The following is a 23,389-nucleotide window of genomic DNA, read 5'->3' on the forward strand; positions in this document are numbered from 1 at the left end:
TATATATATATATATATATTATATATAATTTAAAAATAATAAAATATCTACGTGAAGTAAGGATTTTAACATCGCTGTAGAAAAAGTTGTCAGAATAGCCCAGGAGATAGACAAGAAAATGGAAAATGGCTCAAAAAACAAACTGTCACTACTAGCATATGCGGATGACATTGTCATAATTGGAGCATCTCAAGGGCAGGTGATGAGATTAACAAAATTAGTAACGGCTGCCAAGAGCATTGGTCTGATCATTAATGAAGAGAAGACTAAATACATGGTTATTTCTAAAAAGGGATGATCCCACAAAGAACATCTAACCGCAGACAATATGACATTCAGCACTACGGAATCCTTCAAGTAGGCCTATTTAGGGACTGACATAAACAAAAACAATAATATCAAGAAAAAGATCGCTTGCTACAAAGTAATAAAATCTACTTGGAGCTCACAAACATACTAAAAAGCAGACTCTTTAGTAAAAGGACTAAACTAACTATACGAGTCGCTGATTAGACCTGCGATTCTGTATGGATGTGAAACATGGTCAGTGACAAAGCAGGAGGATCGACAACTACAGAGATTCGAATGGTTAATGGATAATGGAGACCAATATGGAGAAAAAGAACAAACCAGGAACTGAAGACAATCTACAGAAAGCCCATGATCAGACAGGTGATTAAAGCCAGAAGATTACAATGGCTAGGCCATGTTGTAAGGCTTCCTATAATGGCAACAGCTTCAAGAGGGCTTCACTATGAGGGGAAAGAGAAAAGGCCAAGAGGCCATCCCAGAAAAAGGTGGATAGATGGGGTCACTGAAGATCTTCAACACCTCAAATCGAAGATTGGCAGAGGCAGGCTATAGACTGAACGAGATGAAGAAAGATTGTGACTGAGGCTAAGGGCCTTCAAGGTTCATAATGCCAGATGAAGAAGAAGAATAGTGCAAAAGTTCGAGGACGGCTTATAGTTGCTTACTTTGAATAGTTTAAAACACCGACGCACTATCATTTTCAAACTAATCCTCTTGGTCGACGACACATTGTTTCCTGTCATGCTCTTTTTACCTCATTTGATAACTGAGAACGGCCTGAGGTCGTTTCCATATCTTTGAATCATCATGTCATTCATATTTTGCTTTTTTTCACATCATTAATTATTAACTCATTTGTTACTAAGTAGAATAAGCGTTATTTAACACGGATAGGCTTAGTATTTTTATGTACAAATTGCTTTTTGTAATTTTATTTTTTGAAGATTTTTCCACTTATGTTAAATCCAGTTTCTGCCACCAGATCTTCGTACATAAAAGGAAGCGTGAAATATATATATATTTCATGACAACAAAAGTCAGTTTCGCCTTAGCTGCACGTTACAATAGAGCCAACACTGCACACACAATACACAAATTGATAAGTTTTATTAATTGAATAATCTGAACATGTTCCCCGAATTGTCTCCTTTTTTAAGTACATTTGAATACAAACGCATATTATGACTTCTATTAAATGTTAGTAGTAATAATTCCAAAGAGTTTATATACAAAAATTATATTTACGTTTCGTGTCACATAACACAAAAATTCGAATTTAGTTCTCAATGTCTCATTTTTACAAGCGTTTATTTTACAATTATACATTATCTGTCTATGTATTATAGACAGATAATGTATAATTGTAACAGTACAGTAAAACCCGTTAAGATGTTCTCGCCTAAAATGTTAGATTGTATATGGGGACATGATTTAGTTCAACCACTTTGACGCTTAATAACTAACTCCTGTGTTAAACCATCTGACTCCGATTCTGAACACTCTGACCACAGAAATTACTAGGCTTCAAACAGGGTGAACAAAATCATGCATCACACACACAGTCTAACATCCACACATATGCAAAAGATTCAAGGCTTTTTTCTATATCTCGAAATTTCAGTGTCCCGAGTCCAAACATGTAAAAATTTGGGAGGGGTGATTTTTTGACCGAGCGCTATACTTTTCTTCTGTTATATATAACAGCCGGAAAAATATAAAAATTATCGAATACATATTTATATATTACTTAGAGGAGTCTTTTAGCTTTGGAATAAAAAGTTTCTACGTTCTATCTTTATTTATTAGAACTCTGTTTATTGAATCTTTTATTCTGAGGTCACGCGAGGGCATCAGAATTTCCGGGTCTCTTTTGGTAACAAGTCCGCTCCTGGTCGGAGTCGGAGTAGGTAGATTTTTACGCGACTCCACAGCCCTACTATATTTTGAAATTATTAATGCAGTTTTATCTGGCGGCAAACTTAATTTGCTTCAGATGGACTGCAGTCTTGAGGACTATAAGATATATTTATTTTAGGAACGAAGGACATTACAGCCCGATAAGTTTTCAGTTGTCTCTCTAAATGCAAAAAAAGAAAAATAATGTTTTTAGAAGTATTGTACAGATAGATTTACATCACATAAAATAAGATCATAAAATTAGAAAGTAATTTTGTATAAATTTGTAACATTATATTCTTTTCTTTATTCTTGTTTTCTTTTTTCTACTCTTTATTTGCTTCCTCTGTTTCCTATTTCCTGAACATAAAGCAAATAGCATGAAAATCAGAACTGCAGTATAACTTCTGCATTTATCTCCGAATATAATCTGCCATAAAACATTTTTGTTTCTAATGAAGGAAAATGGTATATAATCTACACACGAATGTAACAAAATATTAAAAAAAACTTTTCAATAAATCTGAAACTAGGCGCAAATTCGTCGAAAAAGAGCATCACTAATGTAGTCACGTGACTGTTTTCTTTCAATGATTCGCGATGTCATCACTCATGAAATAGAGGTTGCGGCGCAAATTCAAACGTTACTTGTACACGGCAAGCAGAAGTATACGGTTTACGTTTTAATTCCAAGAAAAAATCGTTGCGGCGCACGTTCGCAACATCACGTGACTTACAAGTTAGTAAACGTCGCGCATTTCCTCACGGGAAATTTGTTGAAAAAAATGGCCGTTACATTTAATATCGAGGGTTACCAGCGAAGTTAAATAAACAAATTAAACTATTTTAGAGTATTTATAGGATGTTTAATAACACTAAATAACTATTTTTAATTAGCGTGATGTCTCCTACCGTACGATCGGACGATAGGACTAAATCATACTTTTGTGCGAGGGACATAGTGGCTTATGTCAATTCAAAAGCAGCTCGGAAAATTAAGTTTTAGAAAATTTACAAATGTATTACGCTGTTGATGGTAGAAGATACTGTGGAAGAACAAACCTACCTTAAGATAAGCTATTATGAAGATAAATATATGTAAATTCTATAGGCACTTCGCATCACTTGCTACAGAATTGAATAATTAAATAATTTTTGGATTAAAATCGTCTGTTTCTTTACAATATTATTCGTAAATGCTTAAATAATCATTATTGCAATAAAATAGGTCATAATTTTAACTCCAAACACACAGAAAATGAAGTTTAATCCTATCTTATACTCATCATGCTAGACGTAGCGAACGCCATTATCGACCTTCTAGAATTGCCAGATGGCGGCGCTCGACCGTCCACCGTTCACGTCTTGGGCTGAATACGACGGCCGCAACCTCTCTACCTCATAACGTACTGTACAGTACTTTTAAAGAACCCATAAACATTTCCACTACTACACTACGAACTATTTCTCGGAAAGATTAGTTTACAAAACGATGAAAATATGTGATCACGATTGTATTGCTTATAGCTTCGTGATACAATCTCGTGTAGTCACAGCAGTGACTCTTCTCCGTTTGAGCTTTTGTTCTTCTGAGTAAGATTTTGAGTAAAATTCATTTCTTTCGATGCAATTTTAAGAATAAAATTAAGCCATAAAAGTGAAATATTTCTATAGGAAATCTCAGTGAACTTTAACCTATCGACCTGGAAGTTTTGCGAGCACCTCACTGATAACGACGACGGCTTAAGTTTAAAATTTGAACTTTCTGGACCTAGTAGTTTTTTTTTTCCACGATCGTCTACAGTGCCGGTTGAAGAAAACGAAGAAAATACAGCTTTTTTGACAATTTTTGCACTTTTCAATTGTTCGTGTTTTGGCAACTGCTTTATAGAAAATCTTGAAATTGTGCACATTACCTAAGATAACAATTACCTTTCAAACGAGATATTCAGAATTAGCCTACTTTACACGTTTGGAAGTGGAGAAATCGACCTCCGAAAATCGGCAAATATGATTTCTCCATATATATAGTCGGTCAGTGACCTTTTTACTTGATGGAGAGTCACTGCTATGACTCTCGATACGCGAATTCGAAGAAATTGGAACAAGTCTCGATAACATTATAGAGGAAGACTTTTTAAAAAGACATGGCAGGATAAAAACAGAGAAATGCCTCTGTACTACACGAAATAATACAGGCAGATAATTTCTTGACTACTGATGGCATCAATGCCAGGTTAAAAAACTACAATCAATATATATAAATGAAGATTGTTTGGATGTTCGATTTAGACTCCTAGGCTGTTTGACCAATTGCTACAAAACTCGGTATTTACGTTTACATACTTTTAACTTAGATAATGTCCTACATCTCACCCCAAAATATCTATTGGATTTCTATAAATCAATTAATTTTTAGCTACATTCGATTTTCTGATTTACACGTAGCGCCATCCATTTGCAAAAATTTAACAAAATAATAAACTAAATATAATTTTCAATAATATGTATTATCATTTCTGAACGGTGTAGCGTTGCCGTAACTAAATAAACCAAAATAATTCTAAAGAGCTATTATTTATTGTGATATCGTAACAATACCAGGATGAAATGTTTCTTCAGAATGTTCTCAATTCTTTTAGTGGTGTCTTGACACTGTACGTCATACTGTTCCTGTTAGTAATAGAGTCGTGCCAACTATCTATCTAACTCCTTTTAGGAGAAAATTTTGAATTAAATTAACGTGACTTTCGGTTTGTGTCGGAAGTTCATATATAGTTAATCTGGCCTCCTGACCTTAATCTTTCCATATTTGGTCTTATTTATGTCTACAATTTGAAAAAATTGTAGACATAAATTCTTTCAAATTTCAGCCCAATAATTTTTCCATAAAGGCAATATTTACGAGGACATACTTTCCACGTAGTTTATACAATCTGTTGCCAAAATTTAAACACTATTATCATATATAAGCAATTATTCTAATATTTTTACAAGATTTTTTTAANTACATGCCACATTGTTAGGAAATTCCTGAATACAGACACACACACTGACACACTTCTTTAATTTTAGTTTTGTTTTGGTTGCTATGCCTTGACTTTGGTCCGGCGTAGTACATAGCTACCGGTGTGAACCGAGTATAACTCACAAAACATAACAACAGTAATAATAATAGTGAGCACAGAGTCCAAATGGTTAGGAGTGGAAAGTTGAAATTTGGCACACAGGGTACCTCATAAGAATGTACACTAAGAAGGGATTTTTGGAAATTTCACCCCATGGGAAAGAGGGAGAGGATTAAGGATTACCCTGAAGAACTCGGCTTCTACTGTACTATTTTAGATGTGGTTTTTTGCATTTTGTGGGAAATCAAACATATTTTTGATTCATCTGAAAATTCTCTAATTAATCTTGGAAGAGGGGGAAACATAATTCTTGACCCAGTGAAAACGGGTAAGATCGGCTATATAAATAAAAAGGTTATCTTACATAAGGGTTTATCACACCAAATGACCAGTCTAACACATTTTAAAAATTCTTTATTCTGCTACTGTACACAGTTTAAAGAATTTTTAAAATGCATTAGATTATGCACTCGGTGTGATAAACATGCAAGATAACCTTTGTAAATATAAATCAAATACTATAATATAATATAGTAGAAGGGTTAGAAGTACAAAATAATCTAATAATCTTAATTTTTACTGTTGTTATTTTTTGCCCGAGCAACACCGGGCTCATCTGCTAGTATTAATATAAGGAAAAAGTCGAAGTTCGGTATGCAGATATCTGAAAGAAGCCAACACCACAGGTAAGAGTCTGAAGAATATTAGTATCGCAACTATCGATCCGAGATTACTAAAAGAAAGAGTATGTTATACATGATCATTATCAATACTCCAAATTCAGAATTGCTTTTTAGATGAAACTGGGATAACCTGCCCAAGCACAGACATTGCGAATATTCGCTCGAAGAAATAATAACCTGTCCATAGAACAAGGAAAGAAACGTAAGCCCTTTTGCTATTTGACTTTCTCAGGAATTCTTACATATAACACAGGTTCCTACAATGATAAATTATTTCCTTTTTCTCTGGGTGATTATGGCAATGACGTAAAGAGTAGATTTTCGGGATTTTGTTTAATAATGGACAACATAAAATTCAACTATTCCGAAATAATCGTATCATATTTATCTGAACAAGGGATCACTTACAAATTTTTACCGCCGTATTCTCCGCAGCTGAATTTCATCAAAGAATGTTTAGTATGTTTAAAAAACAGATACTATAATCAGCAATAAGAACAGAGAATTTGATTTTCGCAGGTTTTACATGTGTATTAGAGGAAATGCTGAATAAAAGCATATAATAACTATGGTTAATGACTACAGTTAATAATAGTAATTATTTAATAATTGGGACAGATTGTAATCTGTTATCAGTGAGAATATTCATTTACTTCATAAAAATAAATAGTTTTGTCCAATAATTTATAGCGTATTCTTTATATTGTATACACAACTTCGTTTATTACAGTATATTATTTTATTAAAAATCTTAATGTTTGTTTTAATATGTCCTAGTATTAAAATATACAACGTACATAAATAATTTCAATAAAAACAATTTAAAACTTAATAGTTATACGATGTATATAAACAAAATTTTTTCCTTTTATCTAAGTTATAATCGCGCAAGAATTTTTAACTGGCGATCCACATTATTTAGCATTTCAGCCTGTCTATTTCATAACAATTAGCTTCGCCGCTAGTTGGGCTGCAATTTGAAAAAATTGTAGACCTATAAATTTCCACTGTCGTTCATCCGTCTGTCGTCTGCCCTTCCTTAATCTTGAGAATGGAGTTAGATACATGAAAGTCAACAGCAGATATAGAAAGCTTGGGGCAATAGGCCCGATTAACTATATACGAACTTCCGATGCAAACTGAAAGTCACGTTATTTCAAATTAAAAAAGAATTTCCCTGAAAGGAGTTAGATAGATGATCGGTACGACTTCATTGCTAACGGAAAAGTACTAATTTGAGGTAGAAAGCATATATTTTTAATTAATACATTTTAGTACTAGGACGTATAAAAATATAACGGCATTGTGACTTTATCACAATGCCGTTATATTTTTATTTTAAGTCTATCTTATTATTTATAAGAGATTTAAAATTACAGCATGTAGACTTCACTGTTTATTTCACATTAAATGTCATATTTTGTCAGATATCATATAACCTAAGAACCTATTGTATTTACAGAAGAGTCGCGATTTATGTGACTATTTTGCGATATTAAGCAATTTTGAAATGGTTTTCTAATACAAATCTTGATGATAAATTAATTTTGTTATAAACATAAAATTGAAAAAGTTTTATGCGTGATTAAAAAAATCTTTATAAAATTGGGCGCTAGCTTAAAAAATCAAAATCGTATCACAACATGTTGAGCGATATACTTGTATTTTATTTTTATTATTATATCATAGTTTATAACTTGATTAAATATTCTTAACCAACTACTATTTTGGTTTAGTACATTTAAATTTTTGTTATTAATTTTATTTAATTTTTGTTAATTATAAAAATACTTTTAATTTAATTGCTTAAAATAAGACGTAAATTTATTACATTATTTATTAGGAGTTTTTGAAATTTTAATATAGTTTTGTATATAAATGAAATTAATTTGCAAAACTTTTATTCATGCTCCAAAAGCTCATTCTTTACATAAATAAAAAAATGCATATATTTTATTAGTCAATAAACGAATAATAAATTCCATATATAAAAATAAAAAAATATTACTTGTCTAAAATTTAAAACTTGCTTTTTTTAATTTTATAATAAATAACACTTTATATAAACTGTATATCATGTATATGTGTATCTGTATATATAAACTGTACATCATAAATAATTTCTACATGCGGCAGGACGGTCGAGGCGGTGAAGGTATCAATTTACCATTATGGAAAACCCTGAATCAAATGAATTTTTTCATGGGTGATCTGTCCAGAATATGTCGGCCGATCCCCTTTGTGGGCCTGTCAAAACCCATAATAGATATGATTAAAAGGAAGAACTCCTATGGAAGGAGTAAAAATAAATAAATATATTTAATGTTTTATTAATTTAAAAACAAAACAAGCTTGGGATTTCATAGAAATAATTAATAATATTTTATATAAATAAGATAATGCAAAGAGGACAAAATGATTATCTTATTTCTTTCGAGTTACGCTACTGTTTACAAAATCAAGTAAAGAATTTTATCTGATTTTAAATACAATAATTGAATTATAGTGAAAGTAGTTTAATCTTTAAGTTTATTATCCTAGTATTAAAACGAATGTATAATTATAAATATCTTAGTATACCTTATTATGCAGGCGGAAAATATTGATTTTCATCTGTCATTTCTTACTTTATTTTTACTTTATATATTTATAAACTTGCGGTAAAAAATTAAATAAGTTTAACAGTGGATTGTTAAATTTCATATTTTAAAATAATTTAAATAAATGAGAAAATTCGTTGATATTCTCAGATGTGAAGTGTTTTCTCTGTGATAGCTATTTTCATACAGAATTATTTTTTGTGAAATTCCACAAAAGTATTCTCTGTTTATAAATAAAACAGATAGACTTATAAATATTTTAAAAATATATTTAAGAAAAATAATAGAATATATACGAATAAATGGACATATTTCTAAAGAAACAAATAGACTTAGCAATTACTGTAATTACCAGCAAGAGGCAATTAATTCTTTAAACATTAATTAATTGTTTTATTAATTATTAATAATAAAAATATTGACACTTTTTCTTAAATAAGATATATAAATATAGCGTTAAATAATAATGGTATTCAGAGAGGAAAATATAACAAATGTTTTATTATTTACATTTAATATTATCTTTTTTTATGTTACAGCTATTAAGCGTAAAAGATCTACAAGTTGATAAGACCATAAATCAAATAAAAATCTGTGACAGCTTAATGTATTGTTGACAATTAAACAGTGAAAAAAATTCGCCGTTCAACGTATTTAATTTTTTACCGCAAGTTTATAAATATATAAAGTAAGAAATGATAGATGAAAATCAATATTTTCCGCCTGCACAATAAGGTATACTGTATAATATTTATACATTCGTTTTAATACTAGGGTAATGAACTTAAAAATTTAACTAAACAGTGTTTATTATAGTTATTTATACTTAAATCAAATGTTGTAGGAGGAAAATTAAAAAATATCAGTTTTTAAATTATAAAAGTTTTGTAATGATAAATATCGATCTGAAAATATAAGAAGAGTATTTTAAAAACCCATTAAATATAAATTTCACGTAATTAAGAAGCATATCAGTTGTGTGGTACATGAATATATTTTGCATGAACTGTGTGGTAATACTCAGAACTGGTTTTCAATAACGATATTCTGTACCCTTTCGATAATTAAAAATCAGTAAAAATACAGTTATTGCAAAATTAAAATTATAAAATAGAATCATTCGGATCAACGTTCCACTGCTATTTTGGGGGTGCTTCTTTCTGAATGTGTCACTGCCTTCAGCAGCCCTTGCAAAAGAGAATTGGATGGACTTCAAACTATAGATAGAAACCGAGCTTGTCCGTTCAGTAGTCCAGTGACGTACAACATCCAGACTGACTGCCACTTATGCAATAAACAAATAACACTCAAATTGAAATTCGGATTGACTATATGTTTTAAAAAATTTTATTGATTAGTTTTATCGATTGCTTTTAATCAGGAATATCGTTTAAGATAGACGTTTTTTGCTTGTCAGAGCATTAGCAGTTGTAAAATCTATATATATATATATATATCATCCCACATGAATGGTGTTTGTATGTGGTAGTAGCCCCAAGTCTCCATTCGTGCACTATGGTGGTTGCGTCTCGATAGCTATAAGGGTGCGGGAGATATGGGCTTGAAAGTGGTTGAAAGTGGAAGATTTTCTATTTCGATCTTAAACATTTTCGAATTCGAATTTAAATTCGAATTGGTTCGATTATAGAACGATTGTAAACGTTCCAAAAAATTGATCAAATTGAAAATAGTTCGTTTGACTGGATGTAAAAATTCTCTAATTAGTCTGGTAACGGGGGACCTAATTCTTGCATTGTGTGAAAACGGATAAGATCGGCTATAATGTAATTATCTTAATCTTCGCTATCGTTACTTTTTGCCCAGCGAAGCGAGTCCTTGCAGCTAGATTCTAGATTACTTAGAAAAACAGTCTTTTATATATATATAAAAAACTATATTAAATACAAATAAAAACCCAGCGAAGCGGGTCATGGCAGCTAGTTAATGAATAAAAAATAGAAAATGTAGAGGTGACTGGAGAGAATCCCGAACGCCGAAAAAAGCTGGACATAAAATATTGTAAAAAAATAAAATATTGGCAGCACTGTCATGTTGCGTTATGATTCCTATCAGTCACGCAATAACGGCATATGTTGTTGAGTTCGTAAGTTTTCTCCACGTTTCGTGCAGCTAAAAACGCGTTGATTTTGAAAGATACTTTTTTCCAGATAAGTGTTTAACACAAGTATCACACGAACTTTTCAGATAATTTTACAATTGTGGATAATAATATAATTTGTGTTATATATTTACCATATATCAAAATGTAGATACGATAACGTCTCTCTCTCCAAAGCTGATTAGAATCAAACATGGAAACTGTAGACACTTTTTCGTGAAAATAGTGTTCTAAATTGTTTCACGAGGTTTAATTTATGGTATATTTATTCAGTTTTTCTCGTAATACTCTACAATTTTAGGTGGTCAGGAGCAAATCCTGATCGTGGCAATGTAAAATTTTAGTGATTCAATATTGGAGATATTCATTTTCTTTTTCTATAAATTGACGAACTTGTTATATTTCATTTCTAATGAATATCTCCAATCATTAAATTTAAATTTAAAAAATTTGTCTGTAAAATTTCAGCTACTTTCTAGTTTCCATCGTCGCTCTAGATACTGCCGGCTTTTATCCCGCGTTACAGGGGAATACCGTCATTCAATTATCTGGTGCTTTACTTTCCTACTGTTTTATATAATAGAAGAAAAGTATGGCAACCGGTCAAAAAATGACCCCCTCAAGACTTTTGCATTTTTGGACTTAGAACACCTTGAAACGTCGAGAATTACAAAAAAATTCAGGGGTAATTTTTGTATGTATAGTTTGTGTGTGAGGAGCTCGATTTTGTTCACCCTGTTTAAAGTTTAATAATTCTTGTGCTTCTTATCAAAAATTTCTGAAGATTGAAGGTCGAGGGGATAAAGGAAGATCGTGTGTATATTGAGTAGGATCGGATTTAATGTCGATTTTACTCGTTATTAGCATTTACAGTTTTATATAAAACCCATCCCTACCCTCAAAATTAAGCGTTTTACCATTTTATAATAGTTAAAAATATAAAAAGATTTTAAAACAAAATATCACAACAGATAGCGCCACCAAATATTGCCGGGAAAGTTAAGCTACTTGTTGCTGGATTTTTATTTTTGGAAAAGATTTTTTTTAATGTCACGTACTGTACAGTAGTCAATAGATTGGCGTATTACTCGATAAAAAAGATATGCGTTTTTTATCTTACAAACTAAAATTCAACTAACTAAAATAAACTAAACTAAAATTAAGCTTACAAACTAAAATTCAACTTCCTGGTAGTTTGGGATTCTCCCAATCTCTCCTAATCAAGACTCCGGTATACTTGAACATATTATTATATATTGTTGCAGGATCAATATTTTCAAGAAGGTAGATATTTAAAACAATCGCCTTGAATAAGTTTTAATTATTAGAAAATTGGCTTTCTATTTAATTCGAGTTTTCTTTTTTTCGGCCATGCAATTATTTTACATATCATTGTTTAATCTCCAGTATTAATTATTATTTTATATTGTTAATAATTATTATTTTATATTGTTATATTGTTAAGTATAAATAGTATTTTCAGAAAATTTATAAAAGATTGTATAATGGCTAGATTTTTACATGCTTCAACGTATAATTTAGCCTATACTTCACATAACTTACAGTTTTAATCACTTAAATGTACTGTAATTAATAAAATTCAATCGAATTAACAACTAGACTGAAACACTTAAAAAATGTAAATTACAGTTTAGTTTTTATCTTGGATTAAAAATAATAATAATTTTCGATATGCCTATAATAAGTAGTGTATGTTAGATACACTACTTATTAGATAGATAGATAGTAGTAATAAGTAGTTTAGATACTTTTTCCGTATTTGCAACGGAAAAAGTATCCAAACACATAATAATATAAATTAAGGTATTTTTAAGTTTAATGATATTGTTCAAGGATAAAATGCAGTTTTACTGAAAATGTTATAGTCTTTTATAAGATTTATATTTTCTATATTCGAATTCAGCAATAGGTATTGCCTTAGGTACGTAAATGTTCTAGTTGTTTGGAATTAATATTTGTGTTATATTTAAGAGACGTTTCGAACGCTGATAGGCAATCGTTCTATTTGTTTTACTTTATTGTGTTAATGAATTTTTAAAATAATATTTCCGTGTCATTGATATTCTTCAAAAAATAAATAAGGAAATCTTTGTATTATTGAAAAATACTCTTTCATTACACAAAATGAAATAATATATTTATATTGAAATATATTTTATTTTTATTTGAGTTTCAAGCAGCAATATATTTATTTCCGAATCATCAATTGTCTAAACTTTCTTTAATTACACGACAAAAATATTTAAAATTGGTTATCAAACGTTCTGTCCAGCTCTTTAATTAAATAAGAAAAGATAATCTGATAAACTATTGTTTAAAGATGTGAAGAAAAAGCTCTATATTAACTTGTATAAACTTTTTAAAAATCTTATTGTAAATTGTTGTTTCCTTTTTTCCCCCCTTACTATTAATATAGAAATTATGCTCTAGTTTTTCCTACTATTAAATATTTAGGCTACCAAAGGAACCCAAATTTTTTTATATTGCAAATAAGGCAATTTCTAATGAACTTTCCATCACACTCTTAACATTTACACAACGACTTTAATTAAAAGAATCGAATGAGATTTATTTCTTAATTACTTAATGCTAATCGATAAAAAATTAGATTTCAAGTTATTTGTTAGACCTATACAAAATATATTTCATCAATATAAAAATATTTTACTTAAGTAAAATTTTCTATCCTTTGTACAAAATTATTATATTAGTTTAAAAATTTAATTTTAAAATCCAAGTTATAAACTAATATTTATATATTGAATATAGTCTATACACAGGTTACTCACACACATATGTACAGGATATATATATGTTTGAATGTGTTAGAAATACTTGTTTATTTTTTCTTGTAAGAATATGTACTGTACGTAGTCTATACTTTTATATTTTTTGTTTCACTATAAAGATTAATAACACAGAAATGCTTATTTGGAGAAACAATGCAAGTTTCTCCAAATAAGGGTATTGGAGAACAATAACTGTAAGGGTAAGGTGAAACCTTACCCTTACAGTTATTGTCCTTCAATAGATATTTACTAAAGAACAATAAGTCGCTTTAATACATTTAAATGTAAAACTTCGTGATCTACATTCACTAAACTATTATTAGTACTTCATATCTCAATTCTTTGTCTAGCAAACTCTTTTCCTGGAATTGTTTTGTCGGTCCTTTTAAGGAATATCTATAAACGCCATCAACGCTTTAACGCAAAAACGCTGCTACAAGGTATGAAAAAGTTATAACCTAATGACATTTTATAAAGTTTATGTACTTAACAACTTAATAAAATTATATTCTTTCAAATAAGCATTGTTTCTTATTAAATCTATTAAAAAGTTATATTAATTGTTAATAAAATTTTCATTTTAATGGAATAAAGATTAATAAGTTTGATTCTAATAAGGTCTACAAATTTCACTTAATTGTGTAAAAGTTGAACGCTTTCCTAGAAAAGACATAAAGTTGTGTTATATATAAAGTTTCAGTGTTTGGTAATTGCATAATCGACAATATAATCTATCAGAAAGAACGAGAATGAGAAAAGAATCTTGTAAAATATATATCATAAATTGATTTTTAGCGTCGTTCTAAGTGGATTATATTATAATCTCGTAATTTTTCTTTACAATTAATGAATAACATAATAGTTAATTAAATGTATTAAAAAAAAGGCATAATGAAAGTCAATTTTTATATCTTGACTTCCCCGATTTTAAAATAAAATGCAAAAAAGCTCTGTATCTCTTTTAAGATTTGTTGTTTGTTTTTAGATGTATGTTTTTGTAGAGAGGTGAAAATTAAATGTCTAACCAGACGTTTTCTGTAAACTTAATGAAATAAATTAATTAAAGAAATAAATAAAGATCAAATAAATAATTAATTCGACTTATAAATAAATACATGCTTTAATGTGAAAAATATATTAATGATCTTTATTGATTACATTTTTAGATACCTAACACACTAAAACTCAATAAATAAATGAAAAAGTTACGTTAGTTATCTGTTTTCAAATTTATGCCATATAATATTTTATAACGAAAGATTATATTATACATAGTAAACAGTTCATATTAAGGTTATCAGATTTTAATCAAATTGTCAATGTTTAAAAACAATTTCTAAAAATTTCTTCAAAAAACTTTTGAATGTTATACAGAAGAATTTATATAAGAATATATAAACTAGTTATTTTACAATAAAATTAGGTTATTGTAAAGCGAAAAGATAACAAAATTTTCCGGGATATCTTTAAAATTTAATTATTTGACCTAAATAAATATACCCTAATTTCCTAATTCGACATTTTCCAATAAAGCAATAAATGAATTATGATACGGCGCAATGAAATGTAGAGTATTTAACTTCAAATTTAGATCGAAACAAAATATCGATATCACAGTCGTACATTATTTTACGTAATAAATCGTCCTTCAAACTTTTAATCCATCGAATTAAATTTGGTTATTACGTTCATTAACAGGACGATAAAACAAAAATTAAGAGAAGTAGAGAAAATATACTTTTTTAATTTTTAAAAATTTCCGCGTGACCCGGGAATTAGTCAGAATAATTTGATGAACCTAAGATTAAATCCCGACGAGCAATTTTCCAGGAACTTTTTAAAAGTGATTGAATTTTATTGTTTCTAAAAAGTCTTACATTGTGCAAAAGCCTTTTTCTGCATCAAATCATATTTTAGTATTAAGTATGAAAGTGTTGAGAAATTAAGAAGTTTATAAATGTTTATAAAAACAGTTTATAAATTAAAAACTTTTAAGATGTATTCTCGATTTTTGATAAATTATAACTAACTTTATGCAAAACAATTTCAATAATTATTTTAATAAACAAAAAAATGGATTTAAAAAATTTGAAGATAATTACTACCTACTTAAACTTTACGATTTAAAGTAAAACTTTTAAAAATTTATTTGCCTCTATGTCCTTACTGTATTAAATTTTTATTATATTATCGTCTACGTTTGACTTAGTATTTTAATAAAACTTATTATATTGTTGTTGTTTCAGTTTTTGCAAATAGAGGAGATCTTATTCAGAAAAACAAAATCTTTATTTTTCACCTGACATTTGCAGAGCATTGTAATAAAGAAGGATGTGAGATTGATTGAAATGTAGTAAAAATAAAGAAAAAAGAAAGAAATGGATTTCAAAGACAGTTATTCGAACATATTTATATAAAAAGGCAAAATAATAAAATTAATAATAATTTAGAAAGAGAGATTCCACAACTATGGAATAGCATCATTTATAGAGAAAGTAACGTGTAGAAAGGTATTTAAGGTAAAAAAAAAAATTATCGGAAAAAGTAACTAAGTCTACATATATAAGATAAAAAGTGGTGGATAAGTGAGTAAAGTAAATTTTAACAATTTCTAACAAAATTTTTTAATTTTTATGCAAATATTTAACTTTTATACGGGTAAATTTCTTTAAAAGATAAAATAATGTTTAAAATCCTTTTATGGATAATTTATGTATATATTAATGTATTGATAATAAAAAACAAGGAACCTATAAGTAATTTAATAAATTTTACACATTATTTTGGGGTATAAAATTGTTATAATAAGTTTTATAAATTTTTTTGTTATAGAATATTATTAATGTATACTTGCTGAAGATCCAAAATACAAAAACAGTGTAAACAGATGAAAAACCAGGTGAAAAATAAAGATTATATTTTTCTGAATAAGATCTCCTCTATTTACAAAAACTGAAACAACACCTGTGTAAGAAATCCTATTAATATATTAAGTCCAACGAAGACAATGATATAATAAAATTTTTTAAAGTTTTTTACAATGTAAATACTGTAGAGGAGAAGGTGGTATTATGGAACACTGCGGGTATTATGGAACCACCCCATTTCGAACTGATAATAAAGGCGAACTGTAGCGGAATGTGGATGAACTGAACTAGGCAGACATCCATAGCAAGGGGAAAACCCGTTTTACTTCAGTTAAACGGTTGTCCGTATTTAATCAGCAAATTTGTTTTTTTCAAAATTCACAAGTTTTGAATGCTAAGTGAATTTAATTATTTTTAAAATATAAATCGCGTAGTTGTAGGTTCACTGGTGCATGTATTCCGTTCCAGAGACTTAGGGGTACATATTAATCTGTGTGATGTTCACGTTTTTTAAATTTTGGTCTCGACAGACATAAGTTAATTCGAGATGGCGATGCGTGAAATACGGACCCCTTTGGTGCTTTTACAGTAATATGGAACTCAACTCCTCCGAACTCTCTCTTTGCAATCAGACATTCGTCCGGAGCAATTTGGGAAAAAGACACTAGGTAGAAAGTCTGAAAATATCGAAAAAGAGCTGCTGGAATATATATTGTTGATGGAGGTCATATTTTTCTATTATAAAAGCATTTTTGCGATAAAATACATTGGAGTAAATAATTTTGTAATTATTTAACATTTTTTGTCCTTTCCTATTTGTTTTTGGCTACATTAAAGCATTTTTTTGAAAATATACAGTAAGGTTCCATATTACCACCCGATTTTCTCTAAGCCTACTTTCGGACTTTTTGTACAAAAGCCTTCAAAAACCATACTTATAATTACACTAGCGAAAAATCCAATTAGGAACATTTAGTTTACTAGTTACCAGTACTTTTCGCACAAAAAATGTGGGTGTAGTTATGATACCTTGTTTACAATTCACTAAAATGTAATTGGGGTTCCATAATACCACCTTCTCCTCTATTACTTTTTAATGAATGAAAAATGTTTTATTAATATTGCTAATTAGTTTACCATTAAACTATTTTTATTACACTTAAGTTTATATTTTTATTATAAAATGTAGACTACTTTAATCTTCTTCCTCGAAATAAATCTAGAAATAGTACAAACAGTATTCACTTTTTCATTGTGTAAAAATTATTTAATTAAAATATTTTAAACTGACTAATTAATATCACTGAATTTTTTAAAATTTTTCATTATTATAAAAAGTAATGTATTTCTAATTTTATTTTCATTAAATAATATTGCTCAATTTATTACTCAAACGTTGGAAACTGTTTTATTTATTAAGCAGAAGAGGTACAGTCTCTTCTTTCCTGTTAATTTTTTTAATTTTCATAATTTATAAATGTTTTATTTATCATTCAAACAATTTCTATGAAATTTTCACATCAAAAGTCAATTACATTTTATAAAGTAATTTAAAAGTTGATTTATAATATGTTACGAAACACGCAGATATATTTCCTTGATCTATATCGTTAGCCGATAAAAAAGTACAGTTCATTATAATCTTATTTGGTTCCGTATATTATTATTATATCATTTTTTTAATGTTTTTTTGAATGACAAAATCGGAAATTCGTAAGAACTGTAAAAAAATAAGATCATTAATTGTTTTAGGATATATTTTTGGCCAAATTAATTTCCTTAATACCTTAAGCGATTCTAAATACCTCGTATTTACAGAACGTAGAAAACAAAATTATAAATAAATAGTAAAAGAAAAGATATTATCAAACTTAATTTTTTTAAAATTATAAGTTTAATAAAAAACTTAAAATGAGAAAATTCTTAAGAAAAATACATGAGCAATTTTATTGTGTTTTATTATCTGTGTAAAAATATTAAATTTTGCAAATAAAAACCTATATAATAAGTCTGTTATAGCAATTTTATGCTCACATAGTAAGACATTAATACAACCAGACAAGAAGCTTTTAAATCAGCAAAAGCTTTAAAATTCTACGATAAATTAATAGAAGAATTATTTGTTTCCCAAATTAAAAAAAAATATAGTAATTAGTTGATCATATACACTATAATATAATAGAGAAGACAAATAAAATTTTTTTTATCAAAGTTAGAAAAATTACGAAACTTGTTTTTTATGGCCTCTTGTATTATATTGCTACATGCCAGTTTAGATACTAAATAAATTATCAGGATACGTCATTTGTAGATATATTTTTGTTCATATTATCTGGCTTTAAAATCTGATTATTCAAATCACTTAGATTTAAAATAAATACAGAAAATATCGGATTTGGCACGTTTCCCCTTCACTGTGGTTTGTAAATGGAGATATTCAAAACATGTGACAATCGTAAATTATTATCTAGAAGAAAAAATATCTTTGCTAATGTCTTTCATTCACTTTATCATTTATTTGCTCGTATATAATCGTTGAAATTAATCAAAATTATATAAATAAATTTAATTACGAAGAAAATTATCCTACAGTGAAATATGCATTTAATTATTTACTTTGTAATCTTTTATATACTTGCACATGATTGCTAAACGTGAATATAATTTTACTTTTGAAAATTTTAATTGAATTAGACGTTTTTATATGTTTCACTTTATAAAGTTTTTCTTTAAAATTTAATTATCTTCATCGTAGAATTTTGTACGCTAACAAAATATACCTAAAGATAATTTTGTAATATTTTTTTACATAATGTTAAGTAAATTAGATTTGATACTGAATTAATAACTAAAATAAATCATAATGAAGTAGAAAGAGAAAATATTTATAGTTTTTGGTGGTAGTATTATAAAACAAATGAACAAAGTTAATAATTATTCATAATTAATTATGAGCAACTAGGAGTGATATATTACAATACGAATACAATATTACGAAGAACATGCATCAAAATTAGAGTCCTCTTTTATGTATCTAATCATAAATATTAGTATAAATATTCCAAAATGCTAATTTAATGTCCATATAAAAAGTTAAATCTATTTAAAGTTCCTTGCATAAAAGTTATATGTATATATTTATACAATAAATTTTATATACTAATTTAAATACGATTAAATACTGTGTAATGTTAATATACATTATAGTAATTTTCCATAAGAATAAAATTACCACAAATTTATCATAAAAGATTATTCTGTTTCTTATTGATGAAAGTAATACTGTTGATTTAAGAATGTGATTAAATAAAATTTAAATTTATAAATTANAGTAAATAAGTATAAAATATACGTATGTGTGTATAAAAATTAATTCAAATTTAAATGTTTAAATCGCGCGCATCTCTTTATTTAAATTTCCTTTTCGTTCCGTTAACAATTAAAAGAATGGTATGAGATTAACGATACGGGAATAAAAGTTCATTCACAATGAAAATTAAGCATAAACGTTAAATCTTGTATCTATTTTATTTAATGCAACCATTTACAACGAGTTAACTAAGTGTAACTTTAAATTTAATCATAAGTCGTTAAATAAAGCTTGGAGTTTTCAAACTCCAAGTTTTTATGCTTTTTTACGTGACTTAAAACAAGAAAAACTCGTAGTGGTTATAGAATTTCCACTGATGAATTTTTCTCTGGTTCAACGGATGAATTCTCCATCACCTGTTGCTTGCACTTTTAAGTTTTCTGATGCAAAACACTAACATGTATGCTTCGGCGTTATTTAAATCCATAAACTGCACAGATACATCAGTCGTCATGCGAACATCAATCTATTTCATCGCCAATCACTATATTAAAAAACTAATTTAAAAATAAAATTCGAATATAATTTAATAAGTGCAGTAACGACCGCTCTATGAATTTGGCCATGCACACCTACCAGAAACGGCCCTGGTCTCCCCGAAGAAACTGTTTTCTTCCTGGTGATTGGATATGATGAAATGAAGAGTACTTCGTTTTTTCAACTTTTTTTTTTAAGTTTTAAAGAATACCGTGTGCCATTTTAACTGAAATGTTAATTATTATTTTTAAGACAGTGTCGCATTATAACGCGTTAACAGGCAAATTTGAATTAGGGGCCCGATGTACAGTGTTGACTTCAGATATTTATCTTCGGGAGAATTTATGGGGAGAGATATTTTCTTATAAAATATTGGTTTGGGATCCTTTATTAGATGAGGCCCCCTTTTTTGCCAAAGGAATAACGCACCACTGTTTTAGAATTAACTTTTATAATTTAAAAATTAATTTTTTCACACAAATAGTATTGAAAAGTATTTGATGTGGAAAAATGGATATTCTTATACGAAAAATACATGTGAAAACTCACAGAAATCATATAGTTATATTTATAAAGTTTGAATGTATGAAGAAACGTTATTCTGAAAAATAATTTATTAAATATGATAGATATTCATTAATGTATTTTTTCAAATATAACAAAAATTTTCAGATTAAATTTCGCTGTTATCAGTCGATAAACTTATAATGAATATAACTTGTACGGTAAAAAAATATTCCATATTTTAATTTTATTTAAAAGCTATTATACGGTATTTTGCTATCTACGTTTTAAATCTAGTGCTAACAATTGCACCTCATTTAATACATATCGTGATTTAGCCACGTGCCATTCTGAGAAATGTTTATTGTAGATAGCAATCGTTTTTGTGGATTTTTATTCTCATTAATGACATAATTTTATACTTATCCAGTTTCATTGAACTGCTTGAGGGCTGCTCTTTTTATTTCTTCGAAATATCAAATCTTCAAATCGGTATTATATCGAGATTTTTAATGTTAAAGGAAAGTTTTGCAAATTGCTTTATAAACTTTTTTTTCGAAATTCTTGACTCTATGAATAACAAAATTTTGGAAGACTCGAATGAATTTAATGAAATGAACGATAGAATAATGCATAAATGATGTATTCGTCATCGTATATGTATTTAAATTTTGCAATTAAAATATTCAAGATTTTAATAATTTTATGGTTATTTTGTTTAAATTTATAATTATAACTTAAAACATTAATTTTAAATGTTACTGTAGAATTTATATAAAACAGACCTTACTGAACTTTAAGAAAATCCTCAAAGTTTCTATATAACACTAAACTTTATAGAAATGTTTTAAAAATTTACTATTAATTTATCTTTATAATAAAAGATGCATAGAATATAAATTATAATACAATATAGAGTTTCATAATCAAGAAAAGAAATTATTTTTCCTATTAAGTTTTTAATAATAACAATTTTCCTATTTCATAAAGATAATTTCCAGTAGGAAGAATCTGCATTTTTATGTTTTTGATTTTTTTCTAATCTTTGTATAAAATACTAAATGATTTTAATCAATTTCGAATATTTTTCCGTTGAAAACATAAAAAATATGCCAATTAAAACTTTAAAAAAACCTATTCACTAACTAATCAAACTATCTAAAAACTAAACTATCATAAAAGAGAATGTTGACTTGGATGCATGTTAAAGCATTTAAACTAGAACATGTTAAAATATTTTATATCTTCGTGTATCTTTGAATAATAATTAGGATACAAAGTTTATTTAGTATCAATTTTATAACTAACAAATGTATATCTACGCTAATTTCGGTACAAATTTACTATCGAGTAGTATAATAAAGTAATTAAATATAAAAAGTTGTTAAAATTTTAATTATATTGTTATTATTAGAAAGTTATAATAAGCTTTAAACATATAATTAAATATCGAATACTGGAGGAAAATAGTTTATCTTGCTTATCGCCAACTTCCATATTCTTAAAGATTCGTTTTCCGTGATAAAATTCGACTAAAAAAATGATTTACTTAAAATAAAGTTTATCGGTAACAAACAAGGAAAAGTATTAAAATTATAAAAGGATTTGATTACAGTATCCACCATTCATTAAGAAGTGAAAATGAAGAATATAACATTATTTCTGTGGATATTGTTATGCGGCGTCGTGTACATTGGTAAGTTACATATACAAATTATATTTGTTAAACGATGTATTTCTTAATAATATGTTTTACTGTGTATATAGAATGTGGTGAATACGGATGGCAATACGATCCATGGTACGGGAAACAATTACAACCTTGGGCAAAAGCTGCAGGTAAGAAATTATTAAACGTTAAATAATGCGATTATTATACAGTAAGAATAATGTATTCTTAAATATCTGAAATTTTACATCACAGGTTAAACAGTTCTTCTAATAAATGGAAGTTTTTAAACTCCCATTCGTTAGAACAACTGTTAAGCTTCCATTCATCTTTTACTTGTGAATACTAAATCGTTTTCAGAAATACTTATGAAAATAATTAGAATTCCTCTCATTAAAACAACTGTTTTCTTCATTTAGGCCTATGTAAAATTTCACATATTCAAAAATAACTACAGTAGACGCCCCTAGAACACGGGTTCCTACAGTTCGGGTTCCTATAGTTCAGATTCCTGTATCGGCGAAAAAATTGCGACAGTATTCGTACAAACACGCGAAAAAATTTTTATAATTCGGTAAAACGTCATCGCCGACTCGTGTCGCGACAGGATTGGTCGAATCTAGACCAATAGCGGATATTGCACAAACTGCTAAGTTTAAACGAGCAGCGGACCTACTAAAAACCATTTATTATTTAACGTCCATGAAAATTATATTTATATTAATGATGTCTCCAAAGTTCAGCGAATTTTTCGCAAAAAAAAATAATTTATCAGGAAGCACGCGAGCGCCATTCGATGACAAGCTCCACGACGAAAACAAGCTTAAGCAATGGCGTAGTCGAACGGTGCACGCTCGGTAAGTAATCCTACAATTTTTTGTTTATAGCATAGTTTATATGGATTATTCCCAAAAAATTATACGTATTTTGGAAATGTTGAGTCGAATTGGTCTA

At 28.1% G+C, this 23,389-nt stretch overlaps 1 protein-coding gene across 1 annotated transcript in view; it reads left to right on the forward strand.

Moving 5' to 3' along the window:
• The first annotated feature begins 599 nt into the window (after window positions 1-599).
• The window catches only part of LOC111620450 (carbonic anhydrase-related protein-like), a 28,339-nt gene continuing 5,549 nt past the window's right edge, over window positions 600-23,389 (forward strand). Inside the window, exons 1-2 of the mRNA XM_023362373.1 lie at window positions 600-672; window positions 22,534-22,605. Of these exons, the coding sequence (XP_023218141.1) occupies window positions 600-672; window positions 22,534-22,605 (145 nt within the window). The remainder of the gene's footprint in view (window positions 673-22,533; window positions 22,606-23,389) is intronic.

Source organism: Centruroides sculpturatus, unplaced genomic scaffold, assembly GCF_000671375.1.
Source record: "Centruroides sculpturatus isolate CEXI.00-Female unplaced genomic scaffold, Cexi_2.0 scaffold143, whole genome shotgun sequence".
NCBI lineage: Eukaryota > Metazoa > Arthropoda > Arachnida > Scorpiones > Buthidae > Centruroides > Centruroides sculpturatus.